Source organism: Daphnia pulicaria, chromosome 7 (assembly GCF_021234035.1).
Source record: "Daphnia pulicaria isolate SC F1-1A chromosome 7, SC_F0-13Bv2, whole genome shotgun sequence".
Taxonomy (NCBI): domain Eukaryota; kingdom Metazoa; phylum Arthropoda; class Branchiopoda; order Diplostraca; family Daphniidae; genus Daphnia; species Daphnia pulicaria.
In genome coordinates, this window is record NC_060919.1 from 14,771,742 (window position 1) to 14,792,428 (window position 20,687).

Sequence of the window (20,687 nt, forward strand, 5' to 3'; positions counted from 1 at the left end):
GTTTGCTTCAAAATTATCATTACGTCATTAGGTAGATTCTAGTGCAAGTATCCTGAACATCATTGTGGGAGCCCACTTCATTATGTAAGTACAATGTAGGTGGTATTTTTATTTCATAACAATACGGAAAAGTCCTTGTAAATCTATTGAACATGGACCCATTTCGATGTCACCTTTAATTAAGACTAGGATTGAATTTCGAGCCATGTCTCTTTAACACATTTTGTGTGGAGAATTTCGCAACTGTTTTGTTTTTCAATAGAGAACAGAGGATATCTGGAACGATTTAATTTAATTTCAATGTAATATCTGTTAGGTGCTGCAACCCATGGAACGGACCTTGTGAACCACCCACGAGCTTACGGTCAGCTAAGTCACTCATCCGTTTTTCGTGACAACATAAATCTTCAATGGGAACAAAGAGTGCTGTTTCCATTTCTTGGAGAAGAACTGCATCTGGTATCTCTTACTTGTATCCCCTTACTACACGATGGGAGCCTCTCAGTATCCGTGACGATATAGCACTAGATTGATGGAGCAATATATCGGGTTTCAATATCGTGATAATATTGCTTCAGCGGCCAGCGTGATACCTGGGAAAATTCAACACTTTTGTCGCAGTATAGCAAGGTAGGATTTCATCAGCGTTAATTATTAAAAAACACGGCAATGAGAATCTAATTCAAAGTTCTACTTCTAATTAACCAAATTATTTTTACAGGAAGCCATGGGAGGATGAACGAATGTGGCTGCAGTATAAAAGAAGAGTCCCAAACTTCTACTGAACACAGTGTTCTACACAGACATTGAGTGTTAAGTCGTTTAATTCCTACAGTCCTTTTAATTTGTCAGTAATGTACTTTACCATGTCTAAATTGTTGGTCCTGTTGGCCGTTGTTGCCTTGCAATCGTCTACCTGCTCAGCCCAGGAATTCAGTATCTTCGGCCCCCTCTTTTCCGGTGTGACTTCTTTTACGATGGTAACATCAACATTTACTCTCACCAAACCAACACCTTGCTTCATCACTTCCGGCGGCAACGTCACTGCATGTCGCCGAAAACGTGGAATTGAAGAGAAACCCGAAATTATTCAATTTGATGAGGAGGAATTTGCATCATCAGCAGTTATGGGGTAAAGACATTATTAGGAACTGCTCTTTTATTTTTTAAGTTACTAAATTACATTGTTTTATGTTTTACTGCAGGATCGAGCCTACCGCAGCTCCCTTGAATTTCAGATCCCTTGCCGATTCCAGTAACGTGATCGCCAGTTCGTTTGACGACGACTCGTTTCATACTTCTGTCAACATTTTCCGCCAATTGGCTGTTAAAGGCAGGAATAATCGGATTCCGATCGGCGATTGCGGCATGACGATCGTTAACTTGAGTCAACTTCTCTCCTGTTTGGGTTTGACCGTCCAGGAAACAACGACCCTAACTGCCACTTTCACAATAACCAAGACTTTATCATCCGGTTTTACTACCATGACCGTGGCTGGATGCACTCCGGCAGGTTTCCCCGTTCTTTCTTGCCCAACTGATAATACCAGCATTCCTCCTACTACACCGACCACAACAACAACGACAGCAACAACTGGGATTACGGCTGTGGGCACAGAAACTGCGAGAATGATCCGTCGATTCAAAAATGTAAATCAATCCGTGTAGGAGACACGGAATTGAGTTTCCATTAAGTCGAGGCGACTTTTCTTGGTTGAAGCAATTTTGCTGATGAATTTGGTTTGGAAGGATTTTCTATTTTTGCTATTATGAAACTTATTTGTTTACATCATTGGTTTAATGTAAAATTTTTATTTATTTTGGCAATGGGCTGACAAACTCCTTTACAAAAAGTGGTTTTTTAGATTTCATACCAGGTTGTGAGCTATATCTAGCCATCAATCAATTAGATCAATATACTACTCACGTAAAACAAATAATTGCAGCAATGAATTGAAGTCATCAATTTCTTCACAATTGACTTACTAAATCAAATATGCATACGTAATTTGCCGTTCTATACTGTGGCCTTCATATGTCACAGTCCATATTCCAACAAATGTCATCAAATTTCTTATTTCATAAGTAACTATACTGTTCATGATTAATGCGATTTTTTAAGGAGGTCAACGTAGTATTGCAAAAAATTAATTTAGGAATGATTAATGTGTGTGGCTTGTACCGCACTTTTGAACGATGAAAGAAACAAGATTTCTTCATCAGTGAATGGCCAAGTACGCTGATGAGCATCAAACAAAGTGATTTTACAAATAATGGCGAATCATATCGGAAACGGTATAAAAAGAAAGTGGAAGGTTCGAATGAACATATTGTATCTTCAGACTCTTTACAATTCAGTCGCTTTATTCAGTCAAACTTATTTAGTACTATTTCAAAATGCATTTTGTTATGCCTAAAATATTAGTTTTGCTGGCCGTTGTTGCCTTGCAGTCGTCTGTGTGCTCAGCGCAAGCATTCAGTATCTTCGGCCCTCTCTTTTCCGGTGTTACTTCTTTCACTTTGGCAACATCAACGATGACTTTGACCAAGCCCACGCCCTGTTTCATCACTGCCGGTAAAAATGTTACCCAATGTCGGCGAAAACGTGGAGTAGAAGAGAAACAGCAAATTATTCAATTTAATGAGGAGGAATTTGCACCATCAGTAGTTATGGGGTAAAAGACATTAATATAATTGGCTTAACTGCTCTTTTTGTCCAAGTTACTAAATTTACATTTTTGTCGATTGACTGCAGGATTGAGCCTACCATAGCTCCTTTGACTTTGAGATCGTTTCTCGACTCGAATGCGATTCTCAGTTCGTTTGAAGACGACTCGTATCGCACCTCCGTCAACATTTTCCGCCAATTGGCTGTTAAAGGCAGGAATAATCAAATTCCTGTTGGTGATTGTGGCAACTCTACCGTCAACTTGAGTCAACTCCTTTTCTGTTTGGGCCTAACTGTGCAGGAAACAACGACGCTAACTGCCACTTTCACGCTAACCAAGACTTTATCATCTGGTTTTACCACTTTGACTGTAGCAGGTTGTACACCAGCAGGATTTCCTATTCTTGCCTGTCCTAAACCGTCCATCCCAGTGACTGTCAAAGCCACCACTATGGCTATTAAGTTGTTTAAACCTAACTTAAATGTTTGATTATCTTATTCCAATAATTCCTCTGAACATCGCAGCCAACAATATTCCACTTGAATCGCTGTATGGTTATGAGTTGACAATTATGTGGGAAGTTCTATCTAACTTTTATCTTCGCATTAGGTTATAGCGTAAAAATAGTTCTTGCTGTCGTATTTTTACTTTTTACTTGCATTTTTACTTCAAATCTGCTGTGAGTTTTGTTTTAAAATTATATGGATTTCTATATTTTGTTTTTGGTCATAGCAATAAATGGTTCTTTGGGTTGCAAAACTAAACTGATTATTTCTTGTCCTATCTGAAGAAAAAGTTATTCATATCATTTTAGTGAACTAGATAACTAGTGAGTTAACGAGTGAGCATTTTAATGATGTTTAACGATGGCGCCAGATTTCAATTTGTTTGATGTTGAAAACGACTGTAAGATGTCGCTGTTGACTGTTTTCCTGAAATTTGCTTTCAAACAATCTTTCTAGAATGGCCGATTTCGTTGCAGAGTAATTTCTTTAGCATAACAGAGCTGTAATATTATTCCTCATTTAGAAATTTACATTCCATTTCTATTCCAGTAACTCACACCACAAGCCAGCCCAACCATCAGAACCAGTCGAACTAATGGATGAGCTATCCGAGGACGTTTTACCACCTGGTTCTGATATCGAAGGCACTCTTGCTTCAGAACCGTCGTCCAAAACATTGGAAATGTTAGAAGATTCACAAGCTCAAGGAAATGATTCAAAAAGTTCATCAGGCATAGTTGGTGAATCAAAGTCCCAAGAGCTGGCATCTGTCGTAGAAAATGCTGGCAAAACTACTGAAAAGGAAGGCAACTGTTATTGGTAATTATACCTTGCTTGTATAATTTAAATTTGTGTAACAATTTGGCAATGTAAACTCTTACTTTTATGCTCATCTAGTGGAAAGGATCGCAACATGAATATTGTTGAACTTTTTTGTGCAACCTGTCTACGTTGGTTTCATGAATCCTGTATCAGTTATCAGTTGGGCAAACTGGTTCCTTTCATGATGAACTATGTTTTCTTGTGCAAGAATTGCTCACCTACCGGATTAGAAAGTTTCAAGAAAAATCAAGCCCGTAAGTCTAACTAATTGCAAAAAAAATATCATTACAATACTATAAAATACAATATGTTTTAGAATTCACACAGATGTGTATTACCACAATAGCTAACTTGATGCAAAATAGCACAAAAGAAGGAACTTCGAGACAATATTTTTCCAGGGATCGTGAAATCGTACCATATGTCGATTCTCATTGGGAATATCTTACCACAATGCCTAGAAGGGTTACACAATCCTGGCATTCCACAATACATAAAACTTTGATGAAGGAAAAGGGTATGTGTTAAATAATGGTGAAAAAGACATAACAAAACACGAGATCTTTTCTTAATCTTATTCTATTCGCAGGGCTGATATTCGTTTGCCAGGAACCCGTACCGGAAACGATGGCTAGTGATTGCATGTTTGGCTTGTTGTCGTTGGAACTCATAAACATCCGACCGAACTATGAAGCCATGGTTAGAGCTGGTCACCTAAAACAAACCGATCCAGCCGGCGGAAACAGTAATAATTCAGATTTCAATGTTTTTCTTTTGTTACTTAAGAACTTTCATGTTCCTTAATTATGAGCAGCTGCAATTCGTGGACGTGGCTATAAGCGTCGTGTTCCTGACCAGTTTGGTGGAAATCAGCGTAAAACTCGAAATGATATTGGAACACCCAAGTTACCAGCTCATGGTTACCCACTAGATCATCCATTTAACAAAGACGGTTACCGCTACATTTTAGCAGAGCCAGATCCCCATGCTCCATTCAGGTAATGTACTTTTAGATTTCTAATTTTAAAAATACATTTTACTTTTCATTATATTTATAGGCAGGAGTTTGATGAAAGCAGCGATTGGGCAGGGAAGCCTATTCCAGGCTGGTTATATCGCAAATTGAATCCGTCACAAGTACTTCTGACTTTACATGATCGAGCGCCACAGCTGAAAATTACCGAAGACAGAATGGCTGCCACCGGAGAAAAAGGATACTGCACTGTTAGAGCAACACATCGTTAGTGGAAATATTGATTGCTGAATTGTGTACATGTTAAAATTTATCATTTGCATATCTATCTAGTCGTGAATCGTGGAACTTGGTACTGGGAGTGTTCAATCGAAGAAATGCCTGAATTAGCTGCCACTAGAATTGGATTCGCTCAAGCATATGGTAGTACTAATTGTAATAATATTTACAAAATAAATAACATTGTAATATACTCTTTAAACATATAGGTAATCTTCAAGCTCCACTCGGCTATGATAAATTCGGCTATTCTTGGAGATCCAGGTAAATCGAGGTGCTATCTTGAAACTGGAAAAGATTCTAAACAGAATGCTTCGTTTTTTTTATTCAGGAAAGGAACCGTATTCCATGAGTCTCTGGGCAAACATTTTTCACAAGGATACGGCGAGGGAGATGTACTTGGAATCCTTATTGAACTGCCAGAAATTCCTAATGGGAATTATATTCCGCCGACTTATAAAGACAAGGTCCGTCTTTTTATTCTCGATGCGTCCACCTTATTTTCAAAGAACAAAGTTAAACTACTTATTTCATTCTACAGCCGTTAGTGAAATTCAAGAGCCACTTATACTACGAGGACCGCGATGAGATGCAGGAGGAATTGCGCAAGTTGAAGCCATTGAAGGGTGCCAAGATAGATTTTTACAAGAATGGAATCCATCAAGGAACGGGCTTCAGTGATATTTATGCAGGCGGTTATTTTCCTGCGATATCACTTTTCAAAAATGTTACCGTTTCTGTCAATTTTGGACCCAACTTTAAATTTGCTCCCAAAGACGTAGCATTCAGGGGTGTAAGTGGCTAGCGCAATAATAGCTTTATATGCTTTTACTTTTATGACATTAATTTTTTATTCAAACTTGATTGCAGATGCACGAGAGAGCAGAAGAATCAATCACAGAGCAAGCTATGGCTGACATGCTCTATTTGACTGAAAACGAGGGTCGTCTTCGATTAGATCTCTAGAGTAGTATTACTCCTGTTGTATTTCAGCAAACATGCTTCGATTTTTCTATCCCTTCTCAACATCCATACTATCCATTTCTTCGTGAATTGCATTTCGAAACAGTATGATTTTTATATTCAAAATAGACAGACTTGTCATGTTTACATGAATCCACTCGACTGAACTAGTGTAATTTTCCATAGAAACTCATGAAATTCAAAATTGTTTGGCTGAATATTTTAGTGAGAAAGTCACATGTCAATCGACATCAAGTCTTTCAGATGAGGTCATTTTTCAACAACGGGAAAATATAAAATGCGCTGATAAGGTACCAAAACTGGCAAAAACACGATTGTGTTTGAAGAGATTGGAATAGAAAAATGTGAATTATTGAATTGGTAGTGACTAATTGGTCCGAGAAAAAATGTAAATCGCATGTAGTGGTACTGTGCAGTGTGCCCCCGTGTCAATTTTTACTAACCATAAAAATTACCCTTTCTCGCAAGTGTGCGAAATTTGATATTCCCGCCTAGTTTTTGCCCAGAGGCATCATATTCAATACAAAGTTACCTTATAATACTTGAAAAAGGCTAACCCATAAACAATTTCATGAAATCGTGTAGCATGCTTTACCCGCCACCTTTACAAAATCAGGCTGCAAAGGGAAACAACCGCTAGGTTCGCTACATGACATTTCACCATGAAACACTAATTCGATTCGTCTGCGTTGACGGACCTCCCATTAGCAGAACTCTGTTAGAGTTAGACAGACGAACGCGTTGCCCACACGTGGTCTTTTTACGATCTGCATCGAAAGCATTGAAGGTCTCCTGCTGTAGTTCAACGATAAAATGAGTCAAGTAAGTCACAACATAATTGTATTAAATGTTTTTGTTATTTATATTCATTGCTGGTGTTGTAAACATCTCAGGAAATGTCTGGTTCACGTGGCAGAGGCCGAGGTGGTGGTGGTGGACGAGGAAGAGGTGGAGATCGTGGAGGTTCTCGCGGTTTCCGAGGTGGTAGCCGAGGTTTTCGAGGTGGTTCCCGAGGAGGAAGTTTCAGAGGAGGTGATCGTGGAGGAGATAGAGGTGGTCGTGGAAGCTGGGGTGGTGGATCTGGTAGTCCCAGCCGTGGAGGACCATTCAGAGGTGGTCGAGGAAGAGGTGACAGTGGCAGAGGAGGACCATCTTTTGGCAATCGTGGAAGAGGATCTTCTGGTGCCCGTGGAAGAGGAGGTGCAACACTTCCCAACCGTGGAGAATTTCAGCGCTTTGAAATCAAAGCTGGCCTGCAACTGTACATCACCTTCAACGATAATCCAAATCTGGAAGAGCTGGAAAAACTACCAGGATTTCATTCAATTTCAACACCATTCAGCGAAAAGGAAATTTTGAGGATAATTTTGTTCAGAGATTTGGAGTCACTTGAAGCAGCAAGGAAAATCCTTGATGCCCATGAAAATGTGAAATCCACTGATCAAATGGGAATGAAATCAGCAAAGAAACAGGTTTGTTGATTTAAGTAGTGTAATGGTAATGCCTAATGGTTACTTAACTTTTCCTTATCTCTTACAGAGCGATTCCTTGGAGAGTAGACAAGTTTACCTTAGGTTTGCCAAACCTTATGTTGAAGACGATGTCAAAACACTTGATCCTAAAATTGAGGAGATTATTCCTCTGAAGGAAAACAGGTAGTTATGAGACATGGTTGAATTAGGTACCAATTTGTTAACACTTTTTCTTACTGACCCATAGCTGCAAGGTACAATTTGCAACTGTTGAAGAATCAGAAGCGGCATTTTTCAGATTAAAGGAACAGATTGGTCAAAATTTCTTGAAACATGTTGATGTGCCATACGTGGTTCAAAGTGCCAAGTTAGCAGTAGCCAATATCCAACAAGATCAGTAAGTTTGTGGTCTTCAACATTTTCATTCAACTTATTGTAACAATATACTATTTTGTTTTTTGAAGGGTTGTGTTGAGAGATGTTCCCAAAGATGTCACAATCAAACATATTGCTGATAAGTTCCCTGACGCAATTTCCTTCACCCTTTACGACAAGACTTTCCCCGCGTCCAAGTTTTGGTATTACACCAAATATTTTAAAAAAGCTCTTATAATAATGACATTTTTTCTTACAGCCACGCCGCTCTTCGTTTTAAAAACAACGAACGACCTGCCGAAATTTTAAAGATGACAGATTTGAAAATTGCCGGAAAGAAAATCTTTGTCTTCCCTTGTATTATGGAACTCTTATACGACTACCCCAAGTTGGGTGAACCCGAGCCTGTTGTTGTAGAAGAAGAAGGAAATGAGTCCCAAGTCAAAGAAGTATGTACAATTAAAATATTTCCAAATTGGTTTTAATGTATTATCTCTCGCCATAGGAACCACCAAGCAAAAAAAGGAAAGTAGATGAAGAAGCTAATGGAGATGAGGAAAGCGGGGACGAAGAAGAAGAAGAAGATGAGGAGGATGAAGATGAAGAAGACGAGGATGATGAAGGTGTTTTATTTTTAAATGCTTCATCCTTTTTCATTAATTAATTTTTGTTTGTTTGTCTTTAGCTGCCGATGATGATTCTGACGAAAGCGACTAATGTGGATTCAGACATTATTCTGACGAGTTTTTTTTAATCTTTAGAAATAAAAGGTTTAACCGTCTTTTTTTCAAATGACGATGTTCTGTGTAATCAAATATTTCATGTCGTGTTTTTTTTCCCATTGGGAGATACACCTAACACGATTGCGAGACGCTTAATCGATGGATGCAATTTTTGTTTGCCTCATTCTTAATTTACATGGTATCAATTTGAGACTAGGTCAGAAGTACTAGAAATTCATTCAGAAAAGTTTAAAATGCCAGTTTTTCCATCACGCTTCAACGTGTATAACTCAGGTAAGACGAATTCACAGTAAGTCTGTAAAATTTCAATGATTAATATTCTAATTGGAGTTAACAATCCTGTCGTTTCTCTTTCTATAGGGAAGTCCGAGTATTGGCAGTCAATTTAACCCGTATTTAGCAGTAAAGCAGCGGTTTCCCTGTCTTGGTTGTCCTTTTCAATTATTTTATTTATAACGAACGATAGTTGTAGCACATTAGATGAAGATTTATTGACTGCACACGTCACGTGTTAGTAATGTATTGGTACACCGGGTCTTTTAAAAAGGAAGAAATTTAGAACCTAGAATTCTAATATTTTAATTTTGAAGTCACTCTCGAGACCAATTCTTAGATAACGGACGTTGCTTTTAGATTATTCTAGTATTTTGAATGACATTGTGACAGCTGATACAGTTGGCAAAGGAAGTTGTAGTTTAAAATGTTTGCAATCGTTCTAATAACAAGTTTAAAGTAAGCTACGCGATGTTGATTCACTAATGATGTTGATCAGAAAATGGTTCACAGTTTCGCGATGGATGAAGTTCTCTGAAATTTTTTCGCCACCATATCCGTTACAAAACGACATGTGGTAAGAAATTACAAATTAGTAAAATATTGGTATATTCAGCTTTTTTATTTGGTGGGCTTCTCAACTTAGAATGTCCCTGGTCGATCCAAAAGCAAGATTCTGCTACCCTCTGCAAGCACCCAACCTCGGATCAACGAAATCAAAGTGAGTCTCTTTTAACTGCTGTCTGAGATAATTTTTTCCCCAATCATCTGTTGAACGATTTCATCGTTATTCCTCATCGATTGCGCTTAAGTGTCGGTCGGGATGTGTTGACTTGATTTGTATTCGATAGTTTCGAAAGTTTTCTTATTTCTTTACCATCATAATCTAAGTTTCTTCAACATTAGCATAATTTCGTGGAGTGCTTCTCTGATATTGTCTAGATTTTGCTATAGCAACCCATGGTTACTTACCTTATTTGAATAAATTGAAGTTGGTGGCAACAATACTGTGGTTGCTACAACATAAACGTTGAATGTCACTTTAAGTCAAGAAAGCCTTATATTTCATGTTACAAGCTATGATTTATGACGTTTTGGACTTTCTGGAGTCCTATCCAATTTCTTTTACATAATACAAAGGCGGTTGTCAAAATCAATCAATTATACCTGAAGATGCCGATTCGTTCCAAATATAATTTGATCTCTGTTGCTATGGTAGAAAGGAATCATATAGAAAGACAGTTAACAAGCACAGTTAACAAGCGGTTAACAAGGCAGGTCGGAATTGAAAACGTCAATATAGGCGTGCATTGAAGAATATAAATAGTACTGGAACACTCGCTTTGCTCTTTCGTCCAGTGGCGTTTACTGTCGATGCAATGAAACTCCCTTATAAATTGAAATTCAAATAGCAGGCATGACCGAACTAACCACTTGATTTTAATTGTAATCCTAACGCGCATTGCAATCGTGACGCTTTATTTACCCCAGGCGAATTCTCTATAGAACCCGATCCCGACGGATGACACTTTTAAGTTTTAAGATAATTTGTATTCCTGTTCACCAGCGTCACCTTTACAACTTCGGATCCTTAGCTTGTTAATGGTTAAAGGCGATACCTAAATTTACGTACTCGGGGCGTTTGTGTCACATTTTAATTCAATAGCCATGTGCTGCGAGTGTTTTAAATGTAGGTAATACTTTAATGCATGAAATGTTTTTGTACAAGGTACTTTTGTTACTTATTTCGATAATTTTGTTTTGTTGTTACTTTTCACTTCTATTTTAAACTACCTCCCATTTGAGGTCGAAGGGCATGAAGGATTTTGTCTGTATCAGTGCCCACGTTAATAATAGATTCTTTGGGCTTACATTCAAAACCGCATCCCGTATGAACCGACGCACATTAATCAATAGTTTTGCTATGTAAATATGCTCAGAGCATCAAACATGAGAAAACGTCAAGCATATGGACTTGAGGTAGAATCTTATACTTATTATCCCACAGTGATGAATAATTATCTTTAAAGAAAAACTCAGTTGCTATGGCAGTGAGTGCAATTCGTACGTTGATCAAAGTTTCTGTATTGGCAACAACAACAGCAACAATTCCCTCTTGGGTATATAATACGAGATTTTGCAGGTTTTCCGGCATATTGAACAACTTATTTAGGGGTGAAACTGTAATCTTATCAATTTAATCCCTTTTACGCAATTTTGTATTGCTCGTGGCAATACGATACTTGATCGAAATGCAAATTGGCTTCATATACAGGACCAAACTATTCACGTCAATTGTTTTATTGACGCTTATATTAATAACGAGCGTTGATTTCTCAACCGAACTTGATTTAAACGGTCGACTCTTGACATTCTTGGCTTTAGATGTGAGTATCGACTACACTTTTCCGCATATCTTCAGGGTTTTCTACCCACGTAGAGAAATTTATTGCATACAATTCATAAACATTTGCAATGCTGGATATCAGGGCTGTTAAAAGTTGAAAAAATGATTCTAATTTCCAACCTGAAATACTTTAATTCACTCCTTTTGTGTGATGTAAAATTTATAATGCTTGTTTGTATTTTTCTTTACTCAAGCAACCTCCCTACGATAATTTGATCCGAGGTCCGAATGGCAATTTCACGTTCACTGGTGTGAACTATAAATTAATTTCTTGGATGTCGACTAAATTCAATTTCACGTAAGTTGAACATTAAGATCAGTTTAATTTATGATTGTGGGGAAACCAGGGGGAAACTAACTGCGAAAATTTGCAGGTTCCGTTTGATTCTGATTAACCATACTCTTGTCGAGAAATACGGCACACATGGAGCTGCTCATTACCAACTCGCCAACGAAGAAGCAAAATAGAAAATTTTAGTTATACTAAAAAACAAAAATTACATTTTTAATATTTATTATTAGAACGTTGACAGCATTACGTCCACCTTTCATTTAACTGCCGATCGAGTAGCGAAAAATGATCCAACGTCCTTTATATGGACTGAAGGAATGACACTAATAGTGCCAAGACCGGAAGAAGAAAATCGTTTATTCGCTTTCATCGGTCCATTTCAACCTATGGTAATCTATCTGCCTATCTCCTTTTATCACTTTCCCTTCCAATTGCGTTACCAATGTTGTTTTTATGATTTCAGGTTTGGTTGCTGATTTTCATCAGCCTTTTCCCTGTCATTGGTGCGATGACTTTTTTTACGTGGCTCTACCAACATCTTCATTGGACTAACGATGCCACCAGGGGCAACAATTCCATTCGATGGTTTACTACTATCTCTAGTTCCCACATGATTTACGTGATTAACACCCTGACGAATCAAGGTAAACGATTTTTTGCGATTATTTCAACTTGAATGTTTTGCCGCTAGTACTCTGCCGCTAATTTTCTTAACTTTAATAGGGGTTAGAGAAGCATTTAATCGCACCTCATTTCGAATCCTAACTGGAATTTGGGTTTTGTGCGCTATGGTTTTGGTCAATTGTTACACTGGAATTGTCACATCCTCACTCACAACGCCAAAGATGAAACCGACCATAAACTCATTTGAAGACTTGGCCGCAAGCAAAGAAGTTGGTATAGTTCTGCGAAGTGATACGACGATCGGAAATCAGATCCTGGTGAGGTCATTTCTCCTTTATTTTCTAAATCTATTCCTCTTAACCTGTTTCTGGATTCACTAGAAGGCGACATCCGGTATTTATAAGGTTCTTGGAGATGAAGCCCGACGTAATCCTAATCAAATAGTTGACAATCCTTTCAAGTTGACCGCAACACTGGAAACTGGACGCTACGCTTATCCTTATGTAAGTGTATAAAGACAGAGATTAACATGATCAATTTTTGAACTTTTCTGTTTCATTAGCTGCACTCTTTATGCTATGCCTTTGTCTGTTCTCAATATGAGAAAGATGGGAAGTGTCGGTTTAAATTATCGAAACTTTTGCCCGTTTCCATTGGATTTACGTCTTTGTTTTTCAAAAAAGGAAGTTTGTTTACTAAAGATATGGACAAAGGGTATGTAACCATTTTAAACACCCAAAATTTTTATATCTTGATTTTTTATTTATTTAGTTTAATCCTAATATATTTACAGACTTATGGAACTGTGGGAGAGTGGACTTGTCCGTTCATGGATTAATAACATTCATTCTACTCCCAAGGCGCAACAATGTTTTGCAGACACTAAACGTGGAGTCACCCGCGTAGTCCCCATTCGATTGTCGGACTTAATTAGCGCTTTCTTTATCCTTGCTATCGGTATTGGATTGGCGACACTGAGTTTCTTACTGAAAATAATCCTATCAAAATTACGTCGAGAGAGACTTTAGTTAATTTAAGCATTTATTGCAGCAGGTATGTGCTGCACTACATCAATAGAGCACGTTGTGTATACATGTAGTTTCTAATAATAGTCTTTTCGTCTAATAATATCCTCTTTTATATATTTATACGTATATACGTCTTAAATAACCTTTACCGAATTTTAATCCGTTTTTACATCTCCTCCTGGGGTATGCGAACGTTTTTAGCTTAGTCTTGTAACTCCTGATACGAATTAACTAGCAGTTGATTTACTAGAATACACATTTGTTTAAAAGTTTGATTGTCTCAAGAAATTTTATTGGTTGCTACAGTGACTAAAAGAGGCAAATTTAATGCTGCCTGACGGTAGGTCGCTAGGTAATGAGGAAAGACAAGATAGAGTTTATTATACACGTGAAGCTCAAGTTATCGTCGTAATTCAGTAATTGTAATGGAAATAATTTTGTAATCGTAATAAAAGGCCTAGCTTCTAAGATATGACAACGAAAATCACTTGATTGAAATCCTGAAAAATTGGTTGGTATAAATTTGGTTCATGCGTTGGTTTTTTATCAGAGAAAAAGAAAATTAGGAAGAAAAGGCTCAATTTCAAATTTTGGCGGTAATTTTTTCTCAAAGGTCTAGATTTTCAACACTAGATGTCGTTTGCGTAAAGCTTTTTATCAAACATTTGCTGTCGTCTGCCTAGTTGCGTGACATTTTTTATCGGGTTAACTAAACTTTGTTATTGAATAAACGGTGAGACAACAATCTACCTTCAAGTAAGAAGCCGAATCATAGCACGTTATTCGTTTACTGATTTAATTGTCCCAACAGAAAATGAACTCTGACGATGAAGACAGAGACAGCAGTAACAGAGATACTTCATCGATGTCGGACGAAGAATCTGATACCGACATAGCCACAGTTCTTACCCAGCTCATCAGGAGGTTAGTTAGTTATCCCTTCATGACAGTAGAGTGGCTTGCAGATCATCTTAATATTCGACAATTCTTTCCCTTTCTGGGAAACCACAGTGGCCGAGCTCACATTCTTTCAGAAAGAAACTCAGTATTTGAAGAAAGAAACGAGTCTTTCTTTGATTTCCTTCCAAATGCCCAACCACCCCCTGTTGACAGCACACCTGATTTAACTGTTCTTGAGGTAAAATGAGTTTGTTTAGACATAACAAGAAGGTACCTCTTTTTAATACCAGTTTTTCTCTAGGGGACTGATTTGTACTTATCAACATCCCTATCATCAGGAATCTACAAGCACGGTTGCAAATCCCATTCCACTCGTGTGACATCACTACTGTACCAGCGTCAAGTAGGGATGAAGGGTACAGGGCATTTCTCTGGTGGAGACAGGAGCTATATTGGCCACAACTATTTGCCTAACAAATTCAAACAAGTTGCCAACTGCAATCACAAAATGTTCTGCGGGACATATTCTAAAGATGGCAATATTTTCCTCAGCGCTTCACAAGGTGTTTCAAATGAGACCTCGTTTTGCGCAATAAAATATTTAATCTTTGCTTCTCTTCAAATTCATAGATCGAGTTATCCGTGTGTTTGACACATCAAAAGGCGGATTTGATTGCATAAGGAAAATCCCCGCCCGAGATGTCGGATGGAGTATTCTAGACACAGCGTTCAGTCCTGATGGACGTTCCATCATTTATTCTAGTTGGTCGGAAGCCAGTAAGAACCTTGAAACATAATTCGACTTAGTAAAAATGTTGTTAATGCGTTTGGTTCCATTTTCAGTCCACCTTTGTAACATTTACGATGAGGTGGAAAGACATGAAGTTCTCCCACTTTCCCCGGAACTCCGACGGTTCTGTATTTTCAGCCTTACTTTTTCTCAAGACGGAAATGAAGTATTGGGTGGTGCCAATGACGGCTGTTTGTACATTTACGATTGCGAAAAACGACAGAGAACACTCAGGGTACAATTACTATTTTGTTTCGGTCCCGCCAACAGTCCTTAATTAACCTCCTACCTTGTTTAGATTGATGCCCACGAAGAGGACGTGAATACTGTGGCCTATGCTGACGAAACTTCGCAGATCCTATTTTCTGGAGCGGATGATGGATTATGCAAAGTTTGGGATCGTCGAACGTTGGCGGAAAACGGAGAGGCTAAACCGGTGGGCATTCTTGGTGGCCATGTTGACGGACTTACGTTCGTCGACTCGCGTGGAGATGGCAGACATTTGATTACAAATAGCAAGGACCAATCCATCAAGCTGTAATCTTGTTTTATCTATCGTTGAAAATTATTTTTTTTAAATGTGCGATTGATTAGATGGGACATGCGCAAATTCTCAGGAAACGAAGTTCAACAAAAGACTAGATCGTTTATGAACGCCCAAAGTTGGGATTATAGTTTCCAAAACGTTCCGTGGAGGCGTAAGTTAACTCTCTATTATTGTTTATGTTTAAAATCTTCAACTCAATTGTTATTCTTTGGCAGTGGCTTCCCCCAAAAACAAGATCGCCGGTGATACTAGTTTGATGACATACCGAGGACACAGTGTCTTAAGAACTTTAATTCGATGCCGTTTCAGTCCAGCCTTTAGCACTGGGCAACGTTATATTTACAGTGGTTGTGCAGCTGGAAAAATTTTCAGTGAGCCCCCAATAACCTAGTATTATTATCATTCTAAACCAATTTAATTTCTGAATATTTTCAATTTTAGTTTACGATGTCCTGACTGGAAAGCCTGCAGCGATTCTGATAGGTCATTCTGAATGTGTTCGGGACGTCTCTTGGCATCCATACTCCATGGATATTATCGATTCAGCGGTATAAAATATTATTTCTAATTTTTCTCAATGAATTTCCAAAGTTTAATCAACCGGGGTAATAGTGGGACGGCCGACACTTCAAGTGGTTTCATTCCTCAGCCGATTCCGAAGACGAAATGGATTTGGACACGGAAGAGTACATTACCGACAGCGAATCCAACGATTCCAATCCTAATTGGATGCAAAGGCAGCGCCGCTCATATCGAGATGACGACGCGGCTGATGGCGGAGGTGATCGCGAAGTGCGTAGGAGTCCACGACTAGCCGCTCGAGCAACTCCACAGACGGCCCGGAGAACGTCACAGAGGCAGCGACAAGCAGCCAGCCGCCGCCCTCCTTCATAAGTCTTGTCCGCACCATATATATCCTTTAATACAACACACTTGTTTCGAAACACTTCATAACTACAAAAAAATTACGCAACGCAGTCATTTGTTTCAATTCTGTGTACAGTTATTGGTGTTACCTTTAACTGAAGCAGGCGTGGTGCGCTCAATTCACGCGCTTCTATCGATACGTTAACCTCCCTCTTTTATTTTGGTTTTTTGTGATAGATGATCAACTTCCTCCCGGGTACGATGCATCTAGTTGTGCTGGATAATTTGATGCGTGTGAAACTCTCAAGTAAATGAGAGTGGAAATTTCCAAGAACAATTCTTCTTGTTATTTGTATAATTATTATTTTTTTTTTTTTAATTTTTTTCTCCTGGGTCTTTTATATGTTTTTTTTTAAAAAAAGGTCTACATGTACTACTTACTTTTGGGAAGACGGAAATACAGGGCTAAATTCTACGCCGATACGGAATTCTACTCAGCAGAGATTTACAATAACCGCAATTTGATATTTTTGTATTTCGTCAAACAAGGGCGTGAAAAGACTCACTGTCAAATGAGATTGGTAAATCACAACACGGGATGAACTTGGATGATGAAGCCACCTAATTTGTCAAATATCTTGATTATGAATCGTCAAAGGTGAGTCGACTCGTTCCTTTCTTCATGTAACGTCTGTACGCTTTGTGGCGAGCAGATTGAGAGAGTTCTCGTTTAAGATCCTCTTCCTTCTCTGCCTTCCAATCGACCGCATTCGACTTAATCCAAAGTTCCAGTTCGAGATATTCTTCTCGGGTATGGTCCTCAAGAGCATCGAACTCGAGTTGGGAAAGCTTCAGGTTCTTCTTGATCAAATACAACTTTTCTTCTTCACCGTACTCTTCTTTTCGGATGTCAAACTTGTAGACCCAGATAATGTACCAACGGACGTACTGGTAGATGGTGTAGGGCAGAATGATGAGCTGGAACCACAGTATTTGCTTCCAGTCTGGTTTAGAATAGCCTCCGCGAATATCCATTTTCTCTTCGATGACTTTTCGAATAATTTGCTCCTTTTCCTCCTTTTCTTTGGACTTGTCTTTGACTTTCTTGCTGGTATTTTCATTGAACAAGCCTTCTTTCTTGGCAATTTCAAGTGCATGTATCCTGTATTTTTGCACAGTGGTTAAATACTTTATGGCAGTATCATAGCGTTCCCATGCAGTGTAGTACTGGATCCCAGAAATGATGGTGACGCACACAGCAAGAATCAACCTGATGTCGACATTTGGAGCTGTACGCCGTCTGTAATATCTGTAGTAATGCATGTACATTTCTTCTGGATTGTCAACCATGTAGTCATAATCTTCTCTGGAGGCATTATCACTCAGAATTTCATAGGCAGTGGCTATTCTACGAAAATTCTTCTCAGCTTCTTCTTTAGGCACCTCAGGCCCTTGCACATCAGGATGGTACTTCTTTGCAAGAACTCGATAAGCCTTTCCTATTGCACTCCTAGAGCTCTCTCTCGTCACACCAAGCACTAAAATTTAAAAAAAAAGAAAGCGTTATTACAGAACGTTTTAGAATTAGGTTAACGAAATAGCTCACCATCGTAACAGTTCTCGACTCCACAGTAGAGTCCTTCAATCAAGGAATGGACATTTGAGACGTTCAAAAAAACGCAGAAGGTAACAATAAATAGATATGATTTCATTTTCATAATTTTATAAAACAATTATTCCTAATATGATCGATCCACAGTCTAAGTTACAATTTTTTGCAGTTTATCCAACAAGTAGCATAGCGGCACATGCCTTTGAGCAAACTGACCCAACTGAACAAACTGTAAAAGTGACAGGCATAGGCGCATAGCAGACTTACGCAGACGACACACATTCCTGTCAGCCAACAAGTTCCACGTAATAATAACGGGACACAAATTGAGATGAAAGCTTACTTACGTAAAATTAAGTTTATTATTATCAAATTTATTTAAAAAATTTTAGCAAGACAAAATTTTGCTAGAAAAGTTGAGTAATTACATTAAAAATTAGAAATTGGTTTCTTTTTTCTGAATATGAATCTGGCAATGTCTACGTTTCATTTCTCCCGCTACGAATTTCCACTTTTGTTATCCCGATTTTTAAGTTCTTTTTGGCGAGTGAAAGAGCTACGAGAAAAACAATGGAAATAAATTCCAGAAAAGAGAATCTTAAATCTGAAATACCTCATCGAGAACAACAAATTGAAATCTTGGCGGATATCCTTCAAAGCGTGAGACTTGTTATGATTCTTGGGATGTTTACGTCAAATATTTATGATAACGTGATTGAATTTATTGCAGAATGCCCTTCCACCTTTCCTGTATGTATATGGCCACACGTCAACCGGAAAATCATTAGTAGTCCAACGAGTGATTGAATCTGTGGAGCATGTTCAGTATGCAGCAATCCATTGCATTGAATGCCTCAGTCCACGTTTTCTCTATGAATCTGTCCTTGAACAGCTGGGAAGTCAAGAGCGATGTGACAATGCCAATGACTTTGCCAGATACCTCAAGCAGCTTGGTGATACCAGACCGATTTGTATCGTACTTGATAAGGCCGAAAGGATGCGAGACTTGAGTGATGGAATGATCATCCCAACACTGACCAAGATCCCAGAGTTTACAGGTCTCAACATTTGCATCATCCTCATTTCAGAAATCCCCTTTGAGAAGTTTCGTTGTGGCACAGGAAGTCTCGATCCCATACAGATCTTTTTCCCCCAGTACAGCAAAGGTATTTATTGATTCAATTGCAAACACAACACCTTAATCAACCGTTTCTCAATATTTGTAGAAGAAATTCTGGACCTACTGATGAAGGAATGTCCACAACCTGAACATTCATCTCTTTACCAGACATATCTTTCCATGATATTGGGTGTCTTCCTGGTGGCTTGTCGCGATTTCTGCGAACTTCGCTACATAGCCGGGCAGCATTGGGAAGCCTTTATGGAGCCCATCCATTCGGGCGAAATCGACAAAACTCAATCAGTGAAATTATGGCGACATCTTGAACCGAAACTTCGCTCCAGTCTGAACCAAGTTTACGTCCGAGGTCCTGATGCATGCGGCACCCAAATAGGCCTGAAAATGGAGCTACCTTTCTTCTCCAAGTTCCTTATCATCGCTGCCTATCTGGCGAGTTACAATCCGCCCCGTTACGATCGTCGTTTATTCGTCAAAGCCAAAGAAGGCAGGAAGAAGAAAGACAAAGGTCTCAAGTCATTGAAGAAGCAAAAGTTGCACAACGCCGCCCGTTTGATGGGACCCAAAGTCTTCCCCATCGATCGACTGATGGCCATTTTCTATTCGATCGTCGAGGAACGAGTTACGCCGTCCCTAAATATATTTGTGCAGGTCTGAGCTCTTTTTTTTCCTTGTTGTTGTTAATCGCGTTATTTTTTGGCCAATTATTTACGTTCGAGATTGTGACGCCTCTTCGTTGTTTTACAGATTTCTACTTTGGTTTCCTTAAAGCTCATCACCCACACGGGATCAGCGGCCATGTTTCAAGGAGTTCCGAAATACCGGTGCAATGCCGGTTACGATTTAGTCAGGAGTTTAGCCAGGTAAACATTTAAATTTAAGTTAGTTCCGAGTTCAACCGTTAATCTAGTCCAGATGTTTTACGATACCAAAAGATTAAACTACTTAACACGATAACAATAATAAATGCTCACAAATTTCTTTTGATTACAGGACGGTGAATTTCGAGCTGGGACGTTACCTCTACGACACAACTGTTTGATCTTGCTTTAAATTGTAGGCAGTATATTATTTTCCTCACTTGATAAAAAAAAAGAAGAGAATTAGCCTTGTATTATATTTATTAAAATTTTTTTTTTCTTCAAGTTTTCTTTATAAACCAGTGTCCCCGCCCCCTACATCCTCGAGATAACAAACAAGTACACACCTCATTTCTTAAGCTTTTTCTTTTTTTTGAAACTCTTAACCGAGTGTCGGAATGATGAAGCAATCAAATTACAACCCAAAAAAAAAGATAAGAAAGGCGACGTTTTTCAATTATATATATTTTATAAATGTGTTCATGACTAAGACGATTTCTGACCGACGTTTGTTCGAAAAAAAAAA

General features: G+C 38.5%; 8 protein-coding genes across 9 annotated transcripts; 7 read left to right on the top strand and 1 right to left on the bottom strand.

Moving 5' to 3' along the window:
- The first annotated feature begins 280 nt into the window (after positions 1-280).
- On the top strand, positions 281-1,840 carry LOC124350748. The gene is made up of 3 exons (XM_046801575.1): positions 281-630; positions 722-1,132; positions 1,206-1,840. Exons 2-3 carry the CDS (start codon positions 855-857, stop codon positions 1,666-1,668), a joined length of 741 nt encoding a protein of 246 aa, XP_046657531.1. The 5' UTR covers positions 281-630; positions 722-854; the 3' UTR covers positions 1,669-1,840.
- Positions 1,841-2,145: 305 nt separating this feature from the next.
- Positions 2,146-3,232, top strand: LOC124350764. Its single transcript, XM_046801595.1, has 2 exons — positions 2,146-2,675; positions 2,756-3,232. Exons 1-2 carry the CDS (start codon positions 2,398-2,400, stop codon positions 3,156-3,158), a joined length of 681 nt encoding a protein of 226 aa, XP_046657551.1. The 5' UTR covers positions 2,146-2,397; the 3' UTR covers positions 3,159-3,232.
- A 332-nt stretch (positions 3,233-3,564) lies between these two features.
- LOC124350584 (set1/Ash2 histone methyltransferase complex subunit ASH2-like) lies at positions 3,565-6,359 on the top strand. The gene is made up of 12 exons (XM_046801357.1): positions 3,565-3,652; positions 3,725-3,994; positions 4,073-4,251; positions 4,314-4,514; positions 4,587-4,742; positions 4,812-4,995; positions 5,056-5,237; positions 5,304-5,393; positions 5,459-5,513; positions 5,581-5,716; positions 5,791-6,042; positions 6,120-6,359. The coding sequence occupies exons 1-12, from the start codon at positions 3,633-3,635 to the stop codon at positions 6,213-6,215; spliced, it is 1,821 nt and encodes a 606-aa protein (XP_046657313.1). The 5' UTR covers positions 3,565-3,632; the 3' UTR covers positions 6,216-6,359.
- Positions 6,360-6,909: 550 nt separating this feature from the next.
- LOC124350653 (keratin, type II cytoskeletal 1-like) lies at positions 6,910-8,971 on the top strand. Its single transcript, XM_046801450.1, has 8 exons — positions 6,910-7,055; positions 7,127-7,705; positions 7,773-7,888; positions 7,953-8,102; positions 8,170-8,283; positions 8,340-8,529; positions 8,586-8,703; positions 8,766-8,971. The coding sequence occupies exons 1-8, from the start codon at positions 7,047-7,049 to the stop codon at positions 8,795-8,797; spliced, it is 1,308 nt and encodes a 435-aa protein (XP_046657406.1). The 5' UTR covers positions 6,910-7,046; the 3' UTR covers positions 8,798-8,971.
- Positions 8,972-9,666: 695 nt separating this feature from the next.
- LOC124350806 lies at positions 9,667-13,719 on the top strand. Its single transcript, XM_046801637.1, has 8 exons — positions 9,667-9,673; positions 9,743-9,817; positions 12,026-12,184; positions 12,259-12,439; positions 12,519-12,736; positions 12,800-12,922; positions 12,982-13,133; positions 13,213-13,719. Exons 3-8 carry the CDS (start codon positions 12,113-12,115, stop codon positions 13,445-13,447), a joined length of 981 nt encoding a protein of 326 aa, XP_046657593.1. The 5' UTR covers positions 9,667-9,673; positions 9,743-9,817; positions 12,026-12,112; the 3' UTR covers positions 13,448-13,719.
- A 377-nt stretch (positions 13,720-14,096) lies between these two features.
- On the top strand, positions 14,097-16,959 carry LOC124350598 (DDB1- and CUL4-associated factor 11-like). Its single transcript, XM_046801376.1, has 11 exons — positions 14,097-14,203; positions 14,259-14,371; positions 14,459-14,585; positions 14,649-14,910; positions 14,978-15,124; positions 15,191-15,372; positions 15,436-15,674; positions 15,732-15,835; positions 15,900-16,055; positions 16,126-16,232; positions 16,297-16,959. The coding sequence occupies exons 2-11, from the start codon at positions 14,262-14,264 to the stop codon at positions 16,576-16,578; spliced, it is 1,716 nt and encodes a 571-aa protein (XP_046657332.1). The 5' UTR covers positions 14,097-14,203; positions 14,259-14,261; the 3' UTR covers positions 16,579-16,959.
- Positions 16,960-17,068: 109 nt separating this feature from the next.
- LOC124350706 (dnaJ homolog subfamily C member 25 homolog) lies at positions 17,069-18,413 on the bottom strand. The gene is made up of 2 exons (XM_046801518.1): positions 18,158-18,413; positions 17,069-18,089 (listed from the first exon to the last, which is right to left on the bottom strand). The coding sequence occupies exons 1-2, from the start codon at positions 18,267-18,269 to the stop codon at positions 17,194-17,196; spliced, it is 1,008 nt and encodes a 335-aa protein (XP_046657474.1). The 5' UTR covers positions 18,270-18,413; the 3' UTR covers positions 17,069-17,193.
- A 237-nt stretch (positions 18,414-18,650) lies between these two features.
- On the top strand, positions 18,651-20,520 carry LOC124350659 (origin recognition complex subunit 5-like). Of its 2 annotated transcripts, XM_046801459.1 has the most exons (6): positions 18,651-18,823; positions 18,894-19,329; positions 19,390-19,952; positions 20,049-20,164; positions 20,295-20,357; positions 20,448-20,520. In XM_046801459.1, exons 1-5 carry the CDS (start codon positions 18,734-18,736, stop codon positions 20,341-20,343), a joined length of 1,254 nt encoding a protein of 417 aa, XP_046657415.1. In that variant the 5' UTR covers positions 18,651-18,733; the 3' UTR covers positions 20,344-20,357; positions 20,448-20,520. The 2 variants fall into 2 exon arrangements, with proteins under 2 accessions (XP_046657415.1, XP_046657414.1); XM_046801458.1 differs by having other exon boundaries at positions 20,295-20,520.
- Positions 20,521-20,687: the final 167 nt, after the last annotated feature.

Coding starts and splice junctions, on each gene's coding strand:
- LOC124350748 (XM_046801575.1), top strand. CDS start 855: ATGTACTTTACCATGTCTAAATTGTTGGTCCTGTTGGCCGTTGTTGCC. Junction 1,133..1,205: donor GCATCATCAGCAGTTATGGG/GTAAAGACATTA, acceptor GTTTTACTGCAG/GATCGAGCCTACCGCAGCTC.
- LOC124350764 (XM_046801595.1), top strand. CDS start 2,398: ATGCATTTTGTTATGCCTAAAATATTAGTTTTGCTGGCCGTTGTTGCC. Junction 2,676..2,755: donor GCACCATCAGTAGTTATGGG/GTAAAAGACATT, acceptor GATTGACTGCAG/GATTGAGCCTACCATAGCTC.
- LOC124350584 (XM_046801357.1), top strand. CDS start 3,633: ATGGCCGATTTCGTTGCAGA. Junction 4,743..4,811: donor CGATCCAGCCGGCGGAAACA/GTAATAATTCAG, acceptor AATTATGAGCAG/CTGCAATTCGTGGACGTGGC. Junction 4,996..5,055: donor GATCCCCATGCTCCATTCAG/GTAATGTACTTT, acceptor TTATATTTATAG/GCAGGAGTTTGATGAAAGCA.
- LOC124350653 (XM_046801450.1), top strand. Junction 8,284..8,339: donor TTCCCCGCGTCCAAGTTTTG/GTATTACACCAA, acceptor TTTTTCTTACAG/CCACGCCGCTCTTCGTTTTA. Junction 8,530..8,585: donor ATGAGTCCCAAGTCAAAGAA/GTATGTACAATT, acceptor CTCTCGCCATAG/GAACCACCAAGCAAAAAAAG.
- LOC124350806 (XM_046801637.1), top strand. CDS start 12,113: ATGACACTAATAGTGCCAAGACCGGAAGAAGAAAATCGTTTATTCGCT. Junction 12,185..12,258: donor TCGGTCCATTTCAACCTATG/GTAATCTATCTG, acceptor TTATGATTTCAG/GTTTGGTTGCTGATTTTCAT. Junction 12,440..12,518: donor TAACACCCTGACGAATCAAG/GTAAACGATTTT, acceptor TAACTTTAATAG/GGGTTAGAGAAGCATTTAAT.
- LOC124350598 (XM_046801376.1), top strand. CDS start 14,262: ATGAACTCTGACGATGAAGACAGAGACAGCAGTAACAGAGATACTTCA. Junction 14,372..14,458: donor CTTACCCAGCTCATCAGGAG/GTTAGTTAGTTA, acceptor GGGAAACCACAG/TGGCCGAGCTCACATTCTTT. Junction 15,373..15,435: donor AACGACAGAGAACACTCAGG/GTACAATTACTA, acceptor TACCTTGTTTAG/ATTGATGCCCACGAAGAGGA.
- LOC124350706 (XM_046801518.1), bottom strand. CDS start 18,269: ATGAAAATGAAATCATATCTATTTATTGTTACCTTCTGCGTTTTTTTG. Junction 18,090..18,157: donor AGTCGAGAACTGTTACGATG/GTGAGCTATTTC, acceptor TTTAAATTTTAG/TGCTTGGTGTGACGAGAGAG.
- LOC124350659 (XM_046801458.1), top strand. CDS start 18,734: ATGGAAATAAATTCCAGAAAAGAGAATCTTAAATCTGAAATACCTCAT. Junction 18,824..18,893: donor TGGCGGATATCCTTCAAAGC/GTGAGACTTGTT, acceptor AATTTATTGCAG/AATGCCCTTCCACCTTTCCT. Junction 19,330..19,389: donor TTTCCCCCAGTACAGCAAAG/GTATTTATTGAT, acceptor CAATATTTGTAG/AAGAAATTCTGGACCTACTG.